At 44.5% G+C, this 14,300-nt stretch overlaps 1 protein-coding gene across 13 annotated transcripts in view; it reads left to right on the forward strand.

The window, feature by feature from the left end:
* The window catches only part of eif4g3a (eukaryotic translation initiation factor 4 gamma, 3a), a 107,649-nt gene that overhangs the window by 37,569 nt on the left and 55,780 nt on the right, over positions 1-14,300 (forward strand). For 11 of the 13 annotated variants that reach the window (XM_061937778.2, XM_061937789.2, XM_061937777.2 and 8 more), the window contains 3 exons: positions 1,570-1,749; positions 10,902-11,013; positions 11,108-11,268. In XM_061937778.2, the coding sequence (XP_061793762.2) occupies positions 1,570-1,749; positions 10,902-11,013; positions 11,108-11,268 (453 nt within the window). Of the gene's footprint in view, positions 1-39; positions 166-246; positions 749-1,569; positions 1,750-10,901; positions 11,014-11,107; positions 11,269-14,300 lie in introns of those variants that run through there. The other 2 variants (XM_061937786.2, XM_061937787.2) reach the window with 2 other exon arrangements.

Raw genomic sequence — 14,300 nt, forward strand, 5'->3', positions numbered from 1 at the left:
ATATTACCTGAGGGGGTGTGGCTACAAAATAGTTGTCAACAAGTTCTTTGCATGCATGTTATAGAATTTAACATGACATTTCTAATGATAATGTTAGTAAATTACTAAAAAATTCTGTGGTACATTCAATTGGACATGGAAGTGTCAAAAAGCCAACTAAACAAGGTTGGTAGATGAGAATAAAATAAAGGTAAAATGTGATGTAAAAATGCACCCAATTGCTGGATATGTAGTCTTGATTATCAAAAATGTATTTTGGGGCTTGCGTCGCAGCATTTTGTGCCGATAGAAATGTTCCTCTTCTTTTTGTCAGTTTTCCTCAAAGAATGCGCACATGCCTGAATTGATGGTGGTATTAAGTTTGATTTGAGGCAAATGTTTCTATTATGTAACTGTATTTACATTTGTTTACAAAGAGGCCTGGGAAGAGTGAAAATTGTGATCTGACTTTTTTTTCCCCCTGACTTTTTACCTAACGGGCTGGGACGAATTTCTGCCCAAAAAGAGCTTCAAAGGTAGTTCCACAAAGCACAGAGCTTCTGTGATGTCACAATAGCGATGTACACTCTCTTCATGTAGTTACAGATAACATTAAAAAGCACCTTCTTTGGGGTATGGAATATGTCATTGAACTGGGTTTATGTCCTTCGGACTGTCGGTCACCTTATATTTAAATGATCGACAATATCCAACTAAAGGGATCCTGTATGTTTTTACCGCAGTTAAGCTAGCAAGTGCAGGGTGAGAGGTATGATGGCTTTTGTATGTTGGTCGGTTACAGTTGGCTAGAAAACCGCTAACGTGTAAAAACTACAGCTGATTTCCACCAAATGTGTGAAATATTTGGTACAGATATAGAAAAGGTTTTTAGTCTTTGCACTTACAGTCTACTTGCATTAGGGTCAGATAATCATCTGATGGTGCTGTTGTGGACAAAAGATGACGGTAATGCATTTTATTGCCACCTACAGGATTGGAGTGGAACCGCCCCTGCCTTTTTAGTAGAGCTGTGGATCTTTTGGGCATCACATGATTCGATTCAGAATCAATTCTGAATTCAAAATCAATACTTTTTCAATAACGTTGGATGCCAGTTCTATGATTAACTACATTCTACCATAAAATAGAAAACAGCTTGTGATAAATGTATATATTACTTAAATGAAAACTTGCTTTGTTTAATAAAATGCTTCCCAAACATTTAATAAAGTCAAATACAAATAACAGAGGTATCCAACACTTCTCTTTTCTAAAGTACAGCAGATATAGATCATCTACATCAACATTATGATTTGTCTGAGTGGCTGGACAGGACAGATTGAAAAATAAAAAAGTTGCTTTTTGATTTTTTTAAGAATTAAGAATCAATTTATCTAAAAATCGATTTATTTTTTTTAAACACCCCCTTCTTTCTAGATCTTTTGCCATCAGTTTATCATACTGCTATTTGACTGATAACTTGTGACTTAATAAACGCCATGAGATTATTGAAACCTGGAGAATATTTCTATGCCACAAACAGACCTCAGCCTCCCTTTCACCCAGCGTCTCTCTCGTCTTTTACTACAGTTTTTCCAGAGGGCTCAGATGCAGACGGCAAGGCCCACCCTCCCTACAAACACTCCCACGATACGGCCCGGCTCGCAGGCTCCCACGGCGGCCGTCTACACCACTAATCAAGCAATCATGATGGCCATGGCGCCCATGCCTTTCCATTCTCCTCAGGCGCCACAATACTACATCCAACAGGTGAGGCACTGAACACATTTCATGATGTTTTTCAGAGTTAGTCTTCAGGGTTCCTGAATGTATGCAACTCATCTTTGGACAATTTTGACCAGTATTATGTAAATGTATCAATAAGGGCTTTAAGTACATTATGCTTGTGCAAGGTACTTTTTTGAAACCTTCATTGTGTTAGCGCAGACAGACCGCATGCGGTGCACCGCGCTGTTATTGTGAAGGGGGGAAGTGTGCCGTGCTGTTGTTCTCAGCTTGACAAGTAAAGATGCTCATTTGAAGCTGTTGAAAAATTAAGAGTGTGCCTTTCAAGTTGCGACCACTGTTTGTACGTTGATCTTACAAACCCCGTTTCCAAATGAGTTGTGAAATTGTGTTAGATGTAAATATAAACGGAATACAATGATTTGCAAATCCTTTTCAACCCATATTCAATTGAATGCACTACAAAGACAAGATATTTGATGTTCAAACTCATAAACTTTATTTTTATTTTTTTGCAAATAATAATTAACTTAGAATTTCATGGCTGCAACACGTGCCAAAGTAGATGGTGGGAAAGGGCATGTTCACCACTGTGTTACATCACCTTTTCTTTTAACAACACTCAGTAAATGTTTGGGAACTGAGGAGACACATTTTTTAAGCTTCTCGGGTGGAATTCTTTCCCATTCTTGCTTGATGTACAGCTTAAGTTCAACAGTCCGGGGGTCTCCGTTGTGGTATTTTAGGCTTCATAATGCGCCACATATTTTCAATGGGAGACAGGTCTGGACTACAGGCAGGCCAGTCTAGTACCTGCACTCTTTTACTATGAAGCCACGTTGATGTATCACGTGGCTTGGCATTGTCTTGCTGAAATAAGCAAGGGCGTCCATGGTAACGTTGCTTGGATGGCAACATATGTTGCTCCAAAACCTGTATGTACCTTTCAGCATTAATAGCGCCTTCACAGATGTGTAAGATACCCATGTCTTGGGCACTAATACACCCCCATACCATCACAGATGCTGACTTTTCAACTTTGCGCCTATAACAATCCGGATGGTTCTTTTCCTCTTTGGTCCGGAGGACACGACGTCCACAGTTTCCAAAAACAATTTGAAATGTGGACTCATCAGACCACAGAACACTTTTCCACTTTTCTCAGTCCATCTTAGATGAGCTCAGGCTCAGCGAAGCCGACGGCGTTTCTGGGTGTTGTTGATAAACGGTTTTCGCCTTGCATAGAAGAGTTTTAACCTGCACTTACATATGTAGCGACCAACTGTAGTTACTGACAGTGGGTTTCTGAAGTGTTCCTCAGCCCATGTGGTGATATCCTTTACACACTGATGGCGCTTGTTGATGCAGTACAGCCTGAGGGATCAAAGGTCACGGGCTTAGCTGCTTACGTGCAGTGATTTCTCCAGATTCTCTGAACCCTTTGATGATTTTACGGACCGTAGATGGTGAAATCCCTAAATTCCTTGCAATAGCTGGTTGAGAAAGGTTTTTCTTAAACTGTTCAACAATTTGCTCACGCATTTGTTGACAAAGTGGTGACCCTCGCCCCATCCTTGTTTGTGAATGACTGAGCATTTCATGGAATCTACTTTAATACCCTATCATGGCACCCACCTGTTCCCAACTTCTTTGTCATGTGTTGCTGGCATCAAATTCTAAAGTTAATGATTATTTGCAAAAAAAAAAAAAAGTTTATCAGTTTGAACATCAAATATGTTGTCTTTGTAACATATTCAACTGAATATGGGTTGAAAATGATTTGCAAATCATTGTATTCCGTTTATATTTACATCTAACACAATTTCCCAACTCATATGGAAACGGGATTTGTACATGGAAGATGTCGTTCACAACAACACAACAGATGAGATGTGTCGTGTGTATGATTTTTGTACATTGATCTTACATGGATGATGTTGTTCACAACAACACAACAGATGAGAGGTGTTTGTGTGTGTGTGTGTGTGTGTGTGTGTGTGTGTGTGTGTGTGTGTGTGTGTGTGTGTGTGTGTGTGTGTGTGTGTGTGTGTGTGTGTGTGTGTGTGTGTGTGTGTGTGTGTGTGTGTGTGTGTGTGTGTGTGTGTTTGTACAAAACCCAAAACCAGTGAAGTTGGCACGTTGTGTAAATAAAAACAGAATTATTGATTTGCAAATCCTTTTCAACCTACATTCAATTGAAAAGACTGCAAAGACAAGATACTTAACGTTCGAACAGGAAAACTTTGTTAATTTTTGCAAATGTTTAGCTCATTTGAAATTTGATGCCTGCAACATCTTTCAAAAAAGCTGGCACAAGTCGCAAAAAAGACTGAGAATGTTGAGAAATGGTCATTAAACACTTATTTGGAACATCCCACAGGTGAACAGGCTCATTAGGAACAGGTGGGTGCCATGATTGGGTATAAAAGCAGCTTCCATGAAATGCTCAGTCATTCTCAAACACGGATGGGGCGAGTGTCACCACTTTGTGAACAAATTGTCCAACAGTTTAAGAACATTTCTCAACCAGCTATTGCAATGAATTTAGGGATTTCACCATCTACAGTCCGTAATATCATTAAAAAGTTCAGAGAATCTGGAGACATCACTGCACGTAAGTGATGATATTACGGACCTTGGATCCCTCAGGCGGCACTGCATCAAAAAGCGACATCAGTGTGTAAAGGATATCACCACATGGGCTCAGGAACACTTCAGAAAACCACTGTCAGTAACTACAGTTTGTCGCTACATCTGTAAGTGCAAGTTAAAACTCTACTATGCAAAGCCAAAGCCATTTATCCACAACACCCAGAAACGCTTCGCTGGGCCCGAGCTCATCTAAGATATTCTGTGGTCTGACGAGTCAACATTTCAAATTGTCTTTGGAAACTGTGGACGTCGTGTCTTACGGAACAAAGAGAAAAAGAACCATCCGGATTGTTATAGGCGCAAAGTTCAAAAGCCAACATCTGTAAATAATTCAATGTGATTATCTAGTGTGATGACTACATTATGATGATAGTATATATGATAGTATATATCTGTATCATGAATCAATTTAAGTAGACCCCGACTTAAACAAGTTGAAAAACTTATTCGGGTGTTACCATTTAGTGGTCAATTGTACGGAATATGTACTTCTCTGTGCAACCTACTAATAAAAGTCTCAATCAATCAATCAATCAATCAATGTGATGGTATAAGGGTGTATTCGTGCCCAAGGCATGGGTAACTTACAAAACTGTGAAGGCACCATTATTGCTGAAAGGTACATACAGGTTTGGAGCAACATATGTTGCCATCCAAGCAACGTCATAATGGACGCCCCTGTTATTTCAGCAAGACAATGCCAAGCCACGTGTTACAACAGTGTGGCTTCGTAGTTAAAGAGTGCAGGTACTAGACTGGCCTGCCTGTAGTCCAGACCTGTCTCCCATTGAAAATGTGTGGCGCATCCCCGTGGCCTCCTACCGGTCAGACATGCCCTAAACACCTCCCTCGCGAGGCGTTCGGGTGGCATCCTGACCATATGCCCAAACCACCTCATCTGGCTCCTCTCGATGTGGAGGAGCAGCGGCTTTACTTTGAGCTCTCCCCGGATGGCAGAGCTTCTCACTCTATCTCTAATGGAGAGCCCTGCCACCCGGCGGAGGAAACTCATTTCGGCCGCTTGTACCTGTGATCTTGTCCTTTCGATCATAACCCAAAGCTCATGACCATAGGTGAGAATGGGAATGTAGATCGACCGGTAAATTGAGAGTTTTGCCTTCCGGCTCGGCTCCTTATTCACCACAACGGATCGATACAGCGTCAGCATTACTGAAGACGCCGCACCGATCCGCCTGTCGATCTCACGATCCTCACGATCCACTCTTCCCTCACAAGACTCTGAGGTATTTGAACTCCTCCACTTGGGGCAGGGTCTCCTCCCCAACCCGGAGATGGCACTCCACCCTTTTCCGGGTGAGAACCATGGACTCGGACTTAGAGGTGCTGATTTTCATCCCAGTCGCTTCACACTCGGCTGCGAACCGATCCAGTGAGAGCTGAAGATCCTGGCCAGGAAGGCTGAGGAGTGTGATCCCACGATAGTTGGAACACACCCTCCGGTTCCCCTTCTTAAAGGGAGGAACCACCACCCCGGTCTGCCAATCCAGAGGTACCGCCCCCGATGTCCATGCGATGCTGCAGACTGTTGTCAACCAAGACAGCCCCACAGCATCCAGAGCCTTAAGGAACTCCGGGCGGATCTCATCCACCCCCCGGGGCCTTGCCACCGAGGAGCTTTTAAACTACCTCAGCAACCTCAGCCCCAGAAATAGGAGAGCCCACCACAGATTCCCCAGGCGCTGCTCCCTCATAGGAAGACGTGTTGGTGGGATTGAGGAGGTCTTCGAAGTATTCCCTCCACCGATCCACAACATCCGCAGTCAATGTCAGCAGAACACCATCCTCACCATACACGGTGTTGACAGTGATGATGCATTTTAATTGATTTTTAAATGCGCCAAAAAACAACCCGTTTTGTATACTGTTGATGTGGTTCAATGCACAGTAGGGCGTAAATGTTTCATGTGGTGACATCGATTATGGTCTTTTGAGAGATAATCATTGAAGTCGGAAATCACTGAAGGCCTAGATGGGAAACGCACGGCCTGCCACTGTTGGTTAGGCATACTGGTGTTGTGTCAAATAAAAAGTAGTAACCATGGTGACATCCCAAACTTCTAGTAGACATGCTCTTTTTTCCACTCGTTCCCACCTCATCTGATTCGCCGTCACAACCTCTGGAATTTGCATGCACGTTGCGTTGCCCATAATCTTTTTTTTTTTTTCAATTCTTATATTTTCATAATTGTGAGAAGCCATAATGGAAATCAAAATTAAAATGTGAATAATTATCCATCCCTAATGTGGAGTGAATGAATGATGGGTTCTCAGTTCGCACTGTAAAGCGCCTTATGTGTCTAGAATAGCGCTATATAAATCCATAATTTTTTATTACAATTAGACTCACACTAGGCCTGGGCCCACTTCACACTTCAAGTCCTGGACGTTTGGCTAGTGTGAGTCTCAGGCATGACACACTTCCATGTATAGCCGCCTCAAAAAATGATCGCTCTTCCAGGTTCTAAATAATAACCACCACCTTTTAAAATAGAGATAAAATACAGAGACTCACAAATAAATCGAGACAAATCCGCACGCATTGTGTCTTGCGACTGTCTGTGTGCATTAAAAACGCTGTTCGCGTTTGTTAAAGTGCATTTTTTTTATGGCATTGCAAGTTGACGCTGCTTTAAAACGTACTTGAATTGATGTAGACAAAGTTTAACTGACTGACTTTCGCTAAAATTACACAACTTAGTCTCACTCTTGTTAGCTAGCTAGCAAGGTAGAAGCTAACACTCTTACCTAGGCTCCTCCCTCCAGATGTCCGACATCATGTCTTTAAATGCTGGAGTATCACAGATGTTCTGCTATAAAAAGAAGGTCCACTTTGCAAAATAAGTTCATGTTTTTAACAAGAATAAAAGGGAGTTTGCATGTCCTCACCGTGACTGCGTGGGTTCCCTCCGGGTACTCCGGCTTCCTCCCACCTCCAAAGACATGCACCTGGGGATAGGTTGATTGGCAACACTAAATTGGCCCTAGTGTGTGAATGTGAGTGTGAATGTTGTCTGTCTATCTGCGTTGGCCCTGCGATGAGGTGGCGACTTGTCCAGGGTGTACCTCGCCTTCCACCCGATTGTAGCTAAGATAGGCTCCAGCGCCCCCCGCGACCCCGAAGGGAATAAGCGGTAGAAAATGGATGGATGGAAAAGGGAAATATCCTTACACTTAGCATGTTAGCACTGGCCATATTTTGCCAGTGATCCACTTCCCGCCCGGAAAAACACGAGTGATGACATCACAACTATTGTCGAAAAATATGATTGTCGGCCACAAATTTTATTGTCGACAATGTCGACTAATCGTTGCAGCCCTCTTTACGATTTGAATACGATTCAGGAGCTACGATTTGATTAAAAATCGATTATTGATGCAGCTTTCATTTATGTATATTGCTGCAGTCTCACATTTATTTTCGTTTCATAAAATGTGCGTTTATCACTTGCAACTAGTTTTTGTCCTAGTACCAATATTTTGGTACGGGTACCAAAATGTATTTCGATACTTTTCGGTATTTTTCGATACTTTTCTAAATAAAGGGGACCACAAAAATGTCATTATATGCTGTATTTTAACAAAAAATCTTAGGGTACATTAAACATATGTTTCTTATTGCAATTTAGTCCTTAAATAAAATTGTGAACATACAAGACAATTTTTCTTTTATTAGTAAGTAAGAAAACAAAGGCTCCTAATTAGTCTGCTGATGTATGCAGTAACATATTGTGTCATTTTCCATTCTATTATTTTGTCAACATTATAAAGGACTAGCTGTAAAAATTTATTATTAATCTACTTGTTCATTTACTGTTAATATGTGGTTATTTTCTGTTTTAATATGTTCTATCTACACTTCTGTTAAAATGTAATAATCACTTATTCTTCTGTTGTTTGGATACTTTACATTAGTTTTGGATGATACCACAAATTTGGGTACCAATCCGATACCAAGTCGTTCCAGGATCATACATTGGTCATATTCAAAGTCCTCATGTGTCCATGGATGCATTTCATGAGTTTATAAACCTAATATAAATTTTTTTTAAACTAAAAAAGATTTTGTGATGCTAAAAAATATCGATGATAGTAGTATTGACTACATATGCTCCTGAAATTGGTATCATTACAGTAGATGTTAGGTGTACATCCACCCATGGTGTTTGTTTACATTGTGACGCCGGTGAGCTACGGTGTGTCGTGAAGCATGTTTAGATATTCGTCGTCCTTCAAGGAGGATACTTGTAAGAAACTTTAATTTGTCGCCATGGAGACAAGGATTAGTGATTTAGAAGTAGATATAACACTGCAGACTGCGGATGGACTTTAGCCGCTAGCTCGCTAGCCATGTTTTAAAGCACCTCTTCCTGGGGGCGTTTTAGTGTTATAACTCACCTTTATCTTTAGTTTTTAAGCCAAAATGCGTCCATTCTCCCTTTTCTGGCTGATTGTAAGTACCGTATTTTCCGCACCATAAGGTGCCCTGGGTTATAAGCTGCGCCTTCAATGAACGGCATATTTCAAAACTTTGTCCACCTATAAGACGCCCCGTGTTATAAGCCGCATCTAACTGCGCTAAAGGAATGTCAAAAAAACAGTCAGATAGGTCAGTCAAACTTTAATAATATATTAAAAACCAACGTGATGTGGGCGCGCACGGAGTCGTATATCAACATGGACGGAGCTGCGTGAAAAAAGCCACCCGGCCTCTTCGCGTAAACTTACCTTAACCACTCGCTCATCTTTTCTTCATCCATCCCTTTGAGTTAGCTTTTATGATGACGCCGGCTGGAAAGGTCTCTTTTGGCAAGGTCTTCCTTTTGAATATCACCATGGGTGGAAGTTTCTGGCCATTAGCATGGCAAGCTAGAACCACAGTGAAGGATGACTTCTCATTCCCTGTGGTGCGAATATTCACTGTACGTGCTCCCGTTGTATCCACAGTGCGGTTCACAGGAATATCAAAAGTCAGTGGAACCTCGTCCATGTTGATAATGTTCTCTGGCCGGATCTTTTTTTCAGCTATCTTGTTTTTACAATATGCACGGAAAGTAGCCAGCTTTTCTTGAAAGTCTTTAGGCAGTTGCTGTGAAATAGTAATCCGTGTGCGGATGGAGAGATTGCGTCTTTTCATGAACCGGATCCCTGTCGCTTAGTAGGAGCCATTTTGTGGTCTTTACAGATGTAAACACACAAAGGAAATGAAACGTAATATTCGCGCGCTTCTTCTTCTTCTTCTACGCAGGCGGGTGGTTGCTTACAGTAGAAGAAGAAGCGCTTCCTGTTCTATGGGGGCGGGTGCTTACCTTGGCGGTTGCTTGCGTAGAAGAAGAAGCACTTCCTCTTCTACGGGGAAAAAAGATGGCGGCTGTTTACCGTAGTTGCGAGAGCGAAACTTTATGAAAATGAATCTTAATATTAATCCATATATAAAGCGCACCGGGTTATAAGGCGCACTGTCAGCTTTTGAGAAAATTTGTGGTTTTTAGGTGCGCCTTATAGTGCGGAAAATACGGTACTCCGTGATTGTGCTCTGCCAAACATGCTCCTCTGCTCGCAAAACCAGCAATGTCATGACGTGACGATGACAGGGGACAGGGGGACTGGTACTTTTTAGAGGCTGTATAGTACTGAATATGATTCATTAGTATCGCGGTACTATATTAGTTTCGGTATACTGTACAATCCTACTTGCAACTTTTTAAAACAGTGCATTTGTAAAAAGAAATGAATTGCCATCTCATTTATTAAATGACTGCAAATGCGTGCAAAACTGGAACATAAGTGCCCTAATATAAAGGAGCTAATCGAATGTGGGGTGACTCGCAGCAGCCAGCCACATTTTAGAATGGTCTGCATTATTTTATTTTCAATAAATACATTGATGATCCATTATTGACATTTACTCAACGATTTTGTAACGGTCTAAAAAAAAAACTATTATTTTCCCCACCTGTCCCAAGTGGAGAGGTGCAACAAAAAAATCCACATTTGTAAACGTGTCTGTCAGAGGAATACATGGTGGAGGCCTAATGTGATTCAGCCACACATGTTGACCAAAGCGGCTTTAAAAGACACATTTTTTTTTATCGCTCTAGTTCAAGAGTGGGAGCCGGATCCTGTCCTTCACTTCAAAGATCCGGCTCCGGTTCGCAACTATTATACAAAATGTGACTTGTGGATGCCAACGTATCGTTAATATTCTGGCAAAAAAAAGATTTGAAAGAAGTACGGTATGAAAATAAATGTTACAAAAATTAGAAGCTCTGTGTCATTTTGTAAAAGTGTCTGTCAGACGAATACATGGTGGAGACCTGATGAGGACGCCAGATGTGTTTTATTCTTCATCGTGTACGAGCTTGTAACTCTGCAGTTTGTTTACCTTTTCCAATGTGATGAGTAAAAAGGTTGGGTGGATGAAAAAACATTTTGTTGTGAAGCAAAGTCGATGTGATGTAAATGTTGTCCCTCTTGGCCTTAGCAATGTGTTTGTCTTCCTGCAGTATCGACACAACTCGCCCTATGTGGCGCCGCCTCAACAGTACTCTGTTCAGCCCCCGGGGTCTGGCCCCTTTTATCCAGGTCCAGGACCAGGGGAGTACTCTACCCCGTATCGTAAGTTTTTGTTGTATAACCCAACGTGAAGGCAAAAAAACCCCCGGCATCAACAAAATGTTTATCCTGTTTTTTCTCCTGTGACTTGTCTCAGACTCCCTCAGGTATCACGCACCCGTATCACCGTCAGTCCCTGCCCCCGTTGCCACAGCCGGCCCATCCTTTTACCCAGGGCAGACCGTGTACCCGGCCTCGCCGCCCAACATAGTGCCTACACCACAGCAACCTCCACCAGCCAAGCGTGAAAAGAAAACCGTAAGTATGGTGGTAGTTTGCTTCAAATAAATACAGCTGTGATTAAAATTGGATCCAATATTTAAAAAAAAAAAAAATCTGAGACACTACAAAAATTAGCCTTTGCTCTCTTCATCTGGCAAATTCTGTATTTATCTATAAGCCGCACCCACAAAATTTTAAGAACATTTTTTCCCCATATACTAGCCGCAGCGCACTATCCATCCATCCATCTTCTTCCGCTTATCCAAAGTCGGGTCGCGGGGGCAGCAGCCTATGCAGGGAAGCCCAGACTTTCCTCTCCCCAGCCACTTCGTCCAGCTCTTCTCGGGGGATCCCGAGGCGTTCCCAGGCCAGCCTGGAGACATAGTCTACCCAACGTGTCCTGGGTCTTCCCCGTGGCCTCCTACCGGTTGGACGTGCCCTAAACACCTCCCTAGGGAGGCGTTCGGGTGGCATTCTGACCAGATGCCCGAACCATCTCAACTGGCTCCTCTCGATGTGGAGGAGCAGCGGTTTTACTTTGAGCTCCCCCCGGATGGCAGAGTTTCTCACCCTATCCCTAAGGGAGAGCCCAGCCACCCGGCGTAGGAAACTCATTTCGACCGCTTGTACCCGTGATCTTGTCTTTTCGGTCATACCCCAAAGCTCATGAACATAGGTGAGGATGGGAACGTGGATCGACCGGTAAATTGAGAGCTTTACCTTCCGGCTCAGGTCCTTCTTCACCACAACGGATCGATACAGTGTCCGCATTACTGAAGACGCCGCACCGATCCGCCTGTCAATCTCACGATCCACTCTTCCCTCACTCGTGAACAAGACTCCGAGGTACTTGAACTCCTCCACTTGGGGCAGGGTCTCCTCCCCAACCCAGAGATGGTACTCCACCTTTTTCCGGGCGAGAACCATGGACTCGGACTTAGAGGTGCTGATTCTCATCCAAGTCGCTTCACACTCGGCTGCGAACGATCCAGTGAGAGCTGAAGATCCTGGCCAGATGAAGCCGTCAGGACCACATCATCTGCAAAAAGCAGAGACCTGATCCTGCAGCCACCAAACCAGATCCCCTCAGCGCCTTAACTGCGCCTAGAAATTCTGTCCATAAAAGTTATGAACAGAATCGGTGATAAAGGGCAGCCTTGGCGGACTCTAACCCTCACTGGAAACGTGTCCGACTTACTGCCAGCAATGCGGACCAAGCTCTGACACTGATCGTACAGGGAGCGGACCGCCACAATCAGACAGTCCGATACCCCGTACTCCCCACACGGTCAAATGCCCTCTCCAAGTCCACAAAGCACATGTAGACTGGTTGGGCAAACTCCCATGCACCCTCCAGGACTCTGCCGAGAGTATAGAGCTGGTCTACAGTTCCACGACCAGGACGAAAACCACACTGTCCCTCCTGAATCCGAGGTTCGACTATACGGCGTAGCCTCCTCTCCAGTACACCTGAATAGACCTTACCGGGAAGGCTGAGGAGTGTGATCCCACGATAGTTGGAACACACTTTCCGGTTCCCCTTCTTAAAGAGAGGAACCACAACCCCGGTCTGCCAATCCAGAGGTACTGCCCCGATGTCCACGCGATGCTGCAGAGTCTTGTCAACCAAGACAGCCCCACAGCATCCAGAGCCTTAAGGAACTCCGGCGGATCTCATCTCGGGGCCTTGCCACAGAGGAGCTTTTTAACTACCTCAGCAACCTCAGCCCCAGAATTAGGAGAGCCCACCACAGATTCCCCAGGCACTGCTCCCTCATCGGAAGACGTGTTGGTGGGATTGAGGAGGTCTTCGAAGTATTCCCTCCACCGATCCACAGCATCCGCGGTCGAGGTCAGCAGAACACCATCCTTACCATACACGGTGTTGACAGTGCAATGCTTCCCCTTCCTGAGGCGGCGGATGGTGGTCCAGAATCGCTTCGAAGCCGTCCGGAAGTTGTTTTGCATGGCTTCCCCGAACTCCTCCCATGTCCGAGTTTTTGCCTCCGCGACCGCTGAAGCCGCACATCGCTTGGCCTGTCTGTACCTGTCCGCTGCCTCCGGAGTCCTTTGAGCCAAAAGAACTCGAAAGGACTCTTTCTTCAGCTTGACATCATCTCTCACCGCCGGTGTCCACCAACGGGTTCTAGGATTACCGCCACGACAGGCACCAATCAGCCGCCTTGACAATAGAGGTGCGGAACATGGTCCACTCGGACTCAATGCACCTCCCTCGTGACATGTTCAAAGTTCTTACGGAGGTGGGAATTGAAACTCTCTCTGACAGGAGACTCTGCGAGACGTTCCCAGCAGACCCTCACACTTTGTTTGGGCCTGCCAGGTCTGTCCGGCATCATCCCCCATTATCGCAGCCAATTCACCACTAGGTGGGGATCGATAGAAAGCTCCGCCCCTCTCTTCACCTGAGTGTCCAAAACATGAGGCCGCAAATCCGATGACACAACTACAAAGTCGATCATGGAACTGTGGCCTAGGGTGTCCTGGTGCCAAGTGCACATATGGACACCTTTATGTTTGAACATGGTGGTTGTTATGGACAATCTGTGATGAGCACAAAAGTCCAATAACAAAAAACCACTCGGGTTCAGATCCGGCGGCCATTCTTCCCAAACACACCTCTCCAGGTTTCACTGTCGTTGCCAACATGAGCGTTGAAGTCCCCCAGTAGGACAAGGGAATCACCCGGGGGAGCACTTTCCAGTACTCCCTCAAGTGTATCCAAAAAGGGTGGGTACTCTGAACTGCTGTTTGGTGCGTAAGTACAAACAACAGTCAGGACCCGTCCCCCCACCCGAAGGCGGCGGGAAGCTACCCTCTCGTCCACCAGGTTGAACTCCAACGTGCAGGCTTTGAGCCGGGGGCAACAAGAATTGCTACCCCAGCCCGTCGCCTCTCACTGCGTGCAACGCCAGTGTGGAAGAGAGTCCATCCCCTCTCGAGAGAACGGGTTCCAGAGCCCTTGCTGTGCGTCGAAGTGAGTCCGACTATATCCAGCCGGAACTTCTCCACCTCGCGCACTAGCTCAGGCTCCTCCCCCCAGCCAGGTG

This window comes from Nerophis lumbriciformis, linkage group LG03 (assembly GCF_033978685.3).
Source record: "Nerophis lumbriciformis linkage group LG03, RoL_Nlum_v2.1, whole genome shotgun sequence".
NCBI classification, from domain to species: Eukaryota; Metazoa; Chordata; class Actinopteri; order Syngnathiformes; family Syngnathidae; genus Nerophis; species Nerophis lumbriciformis.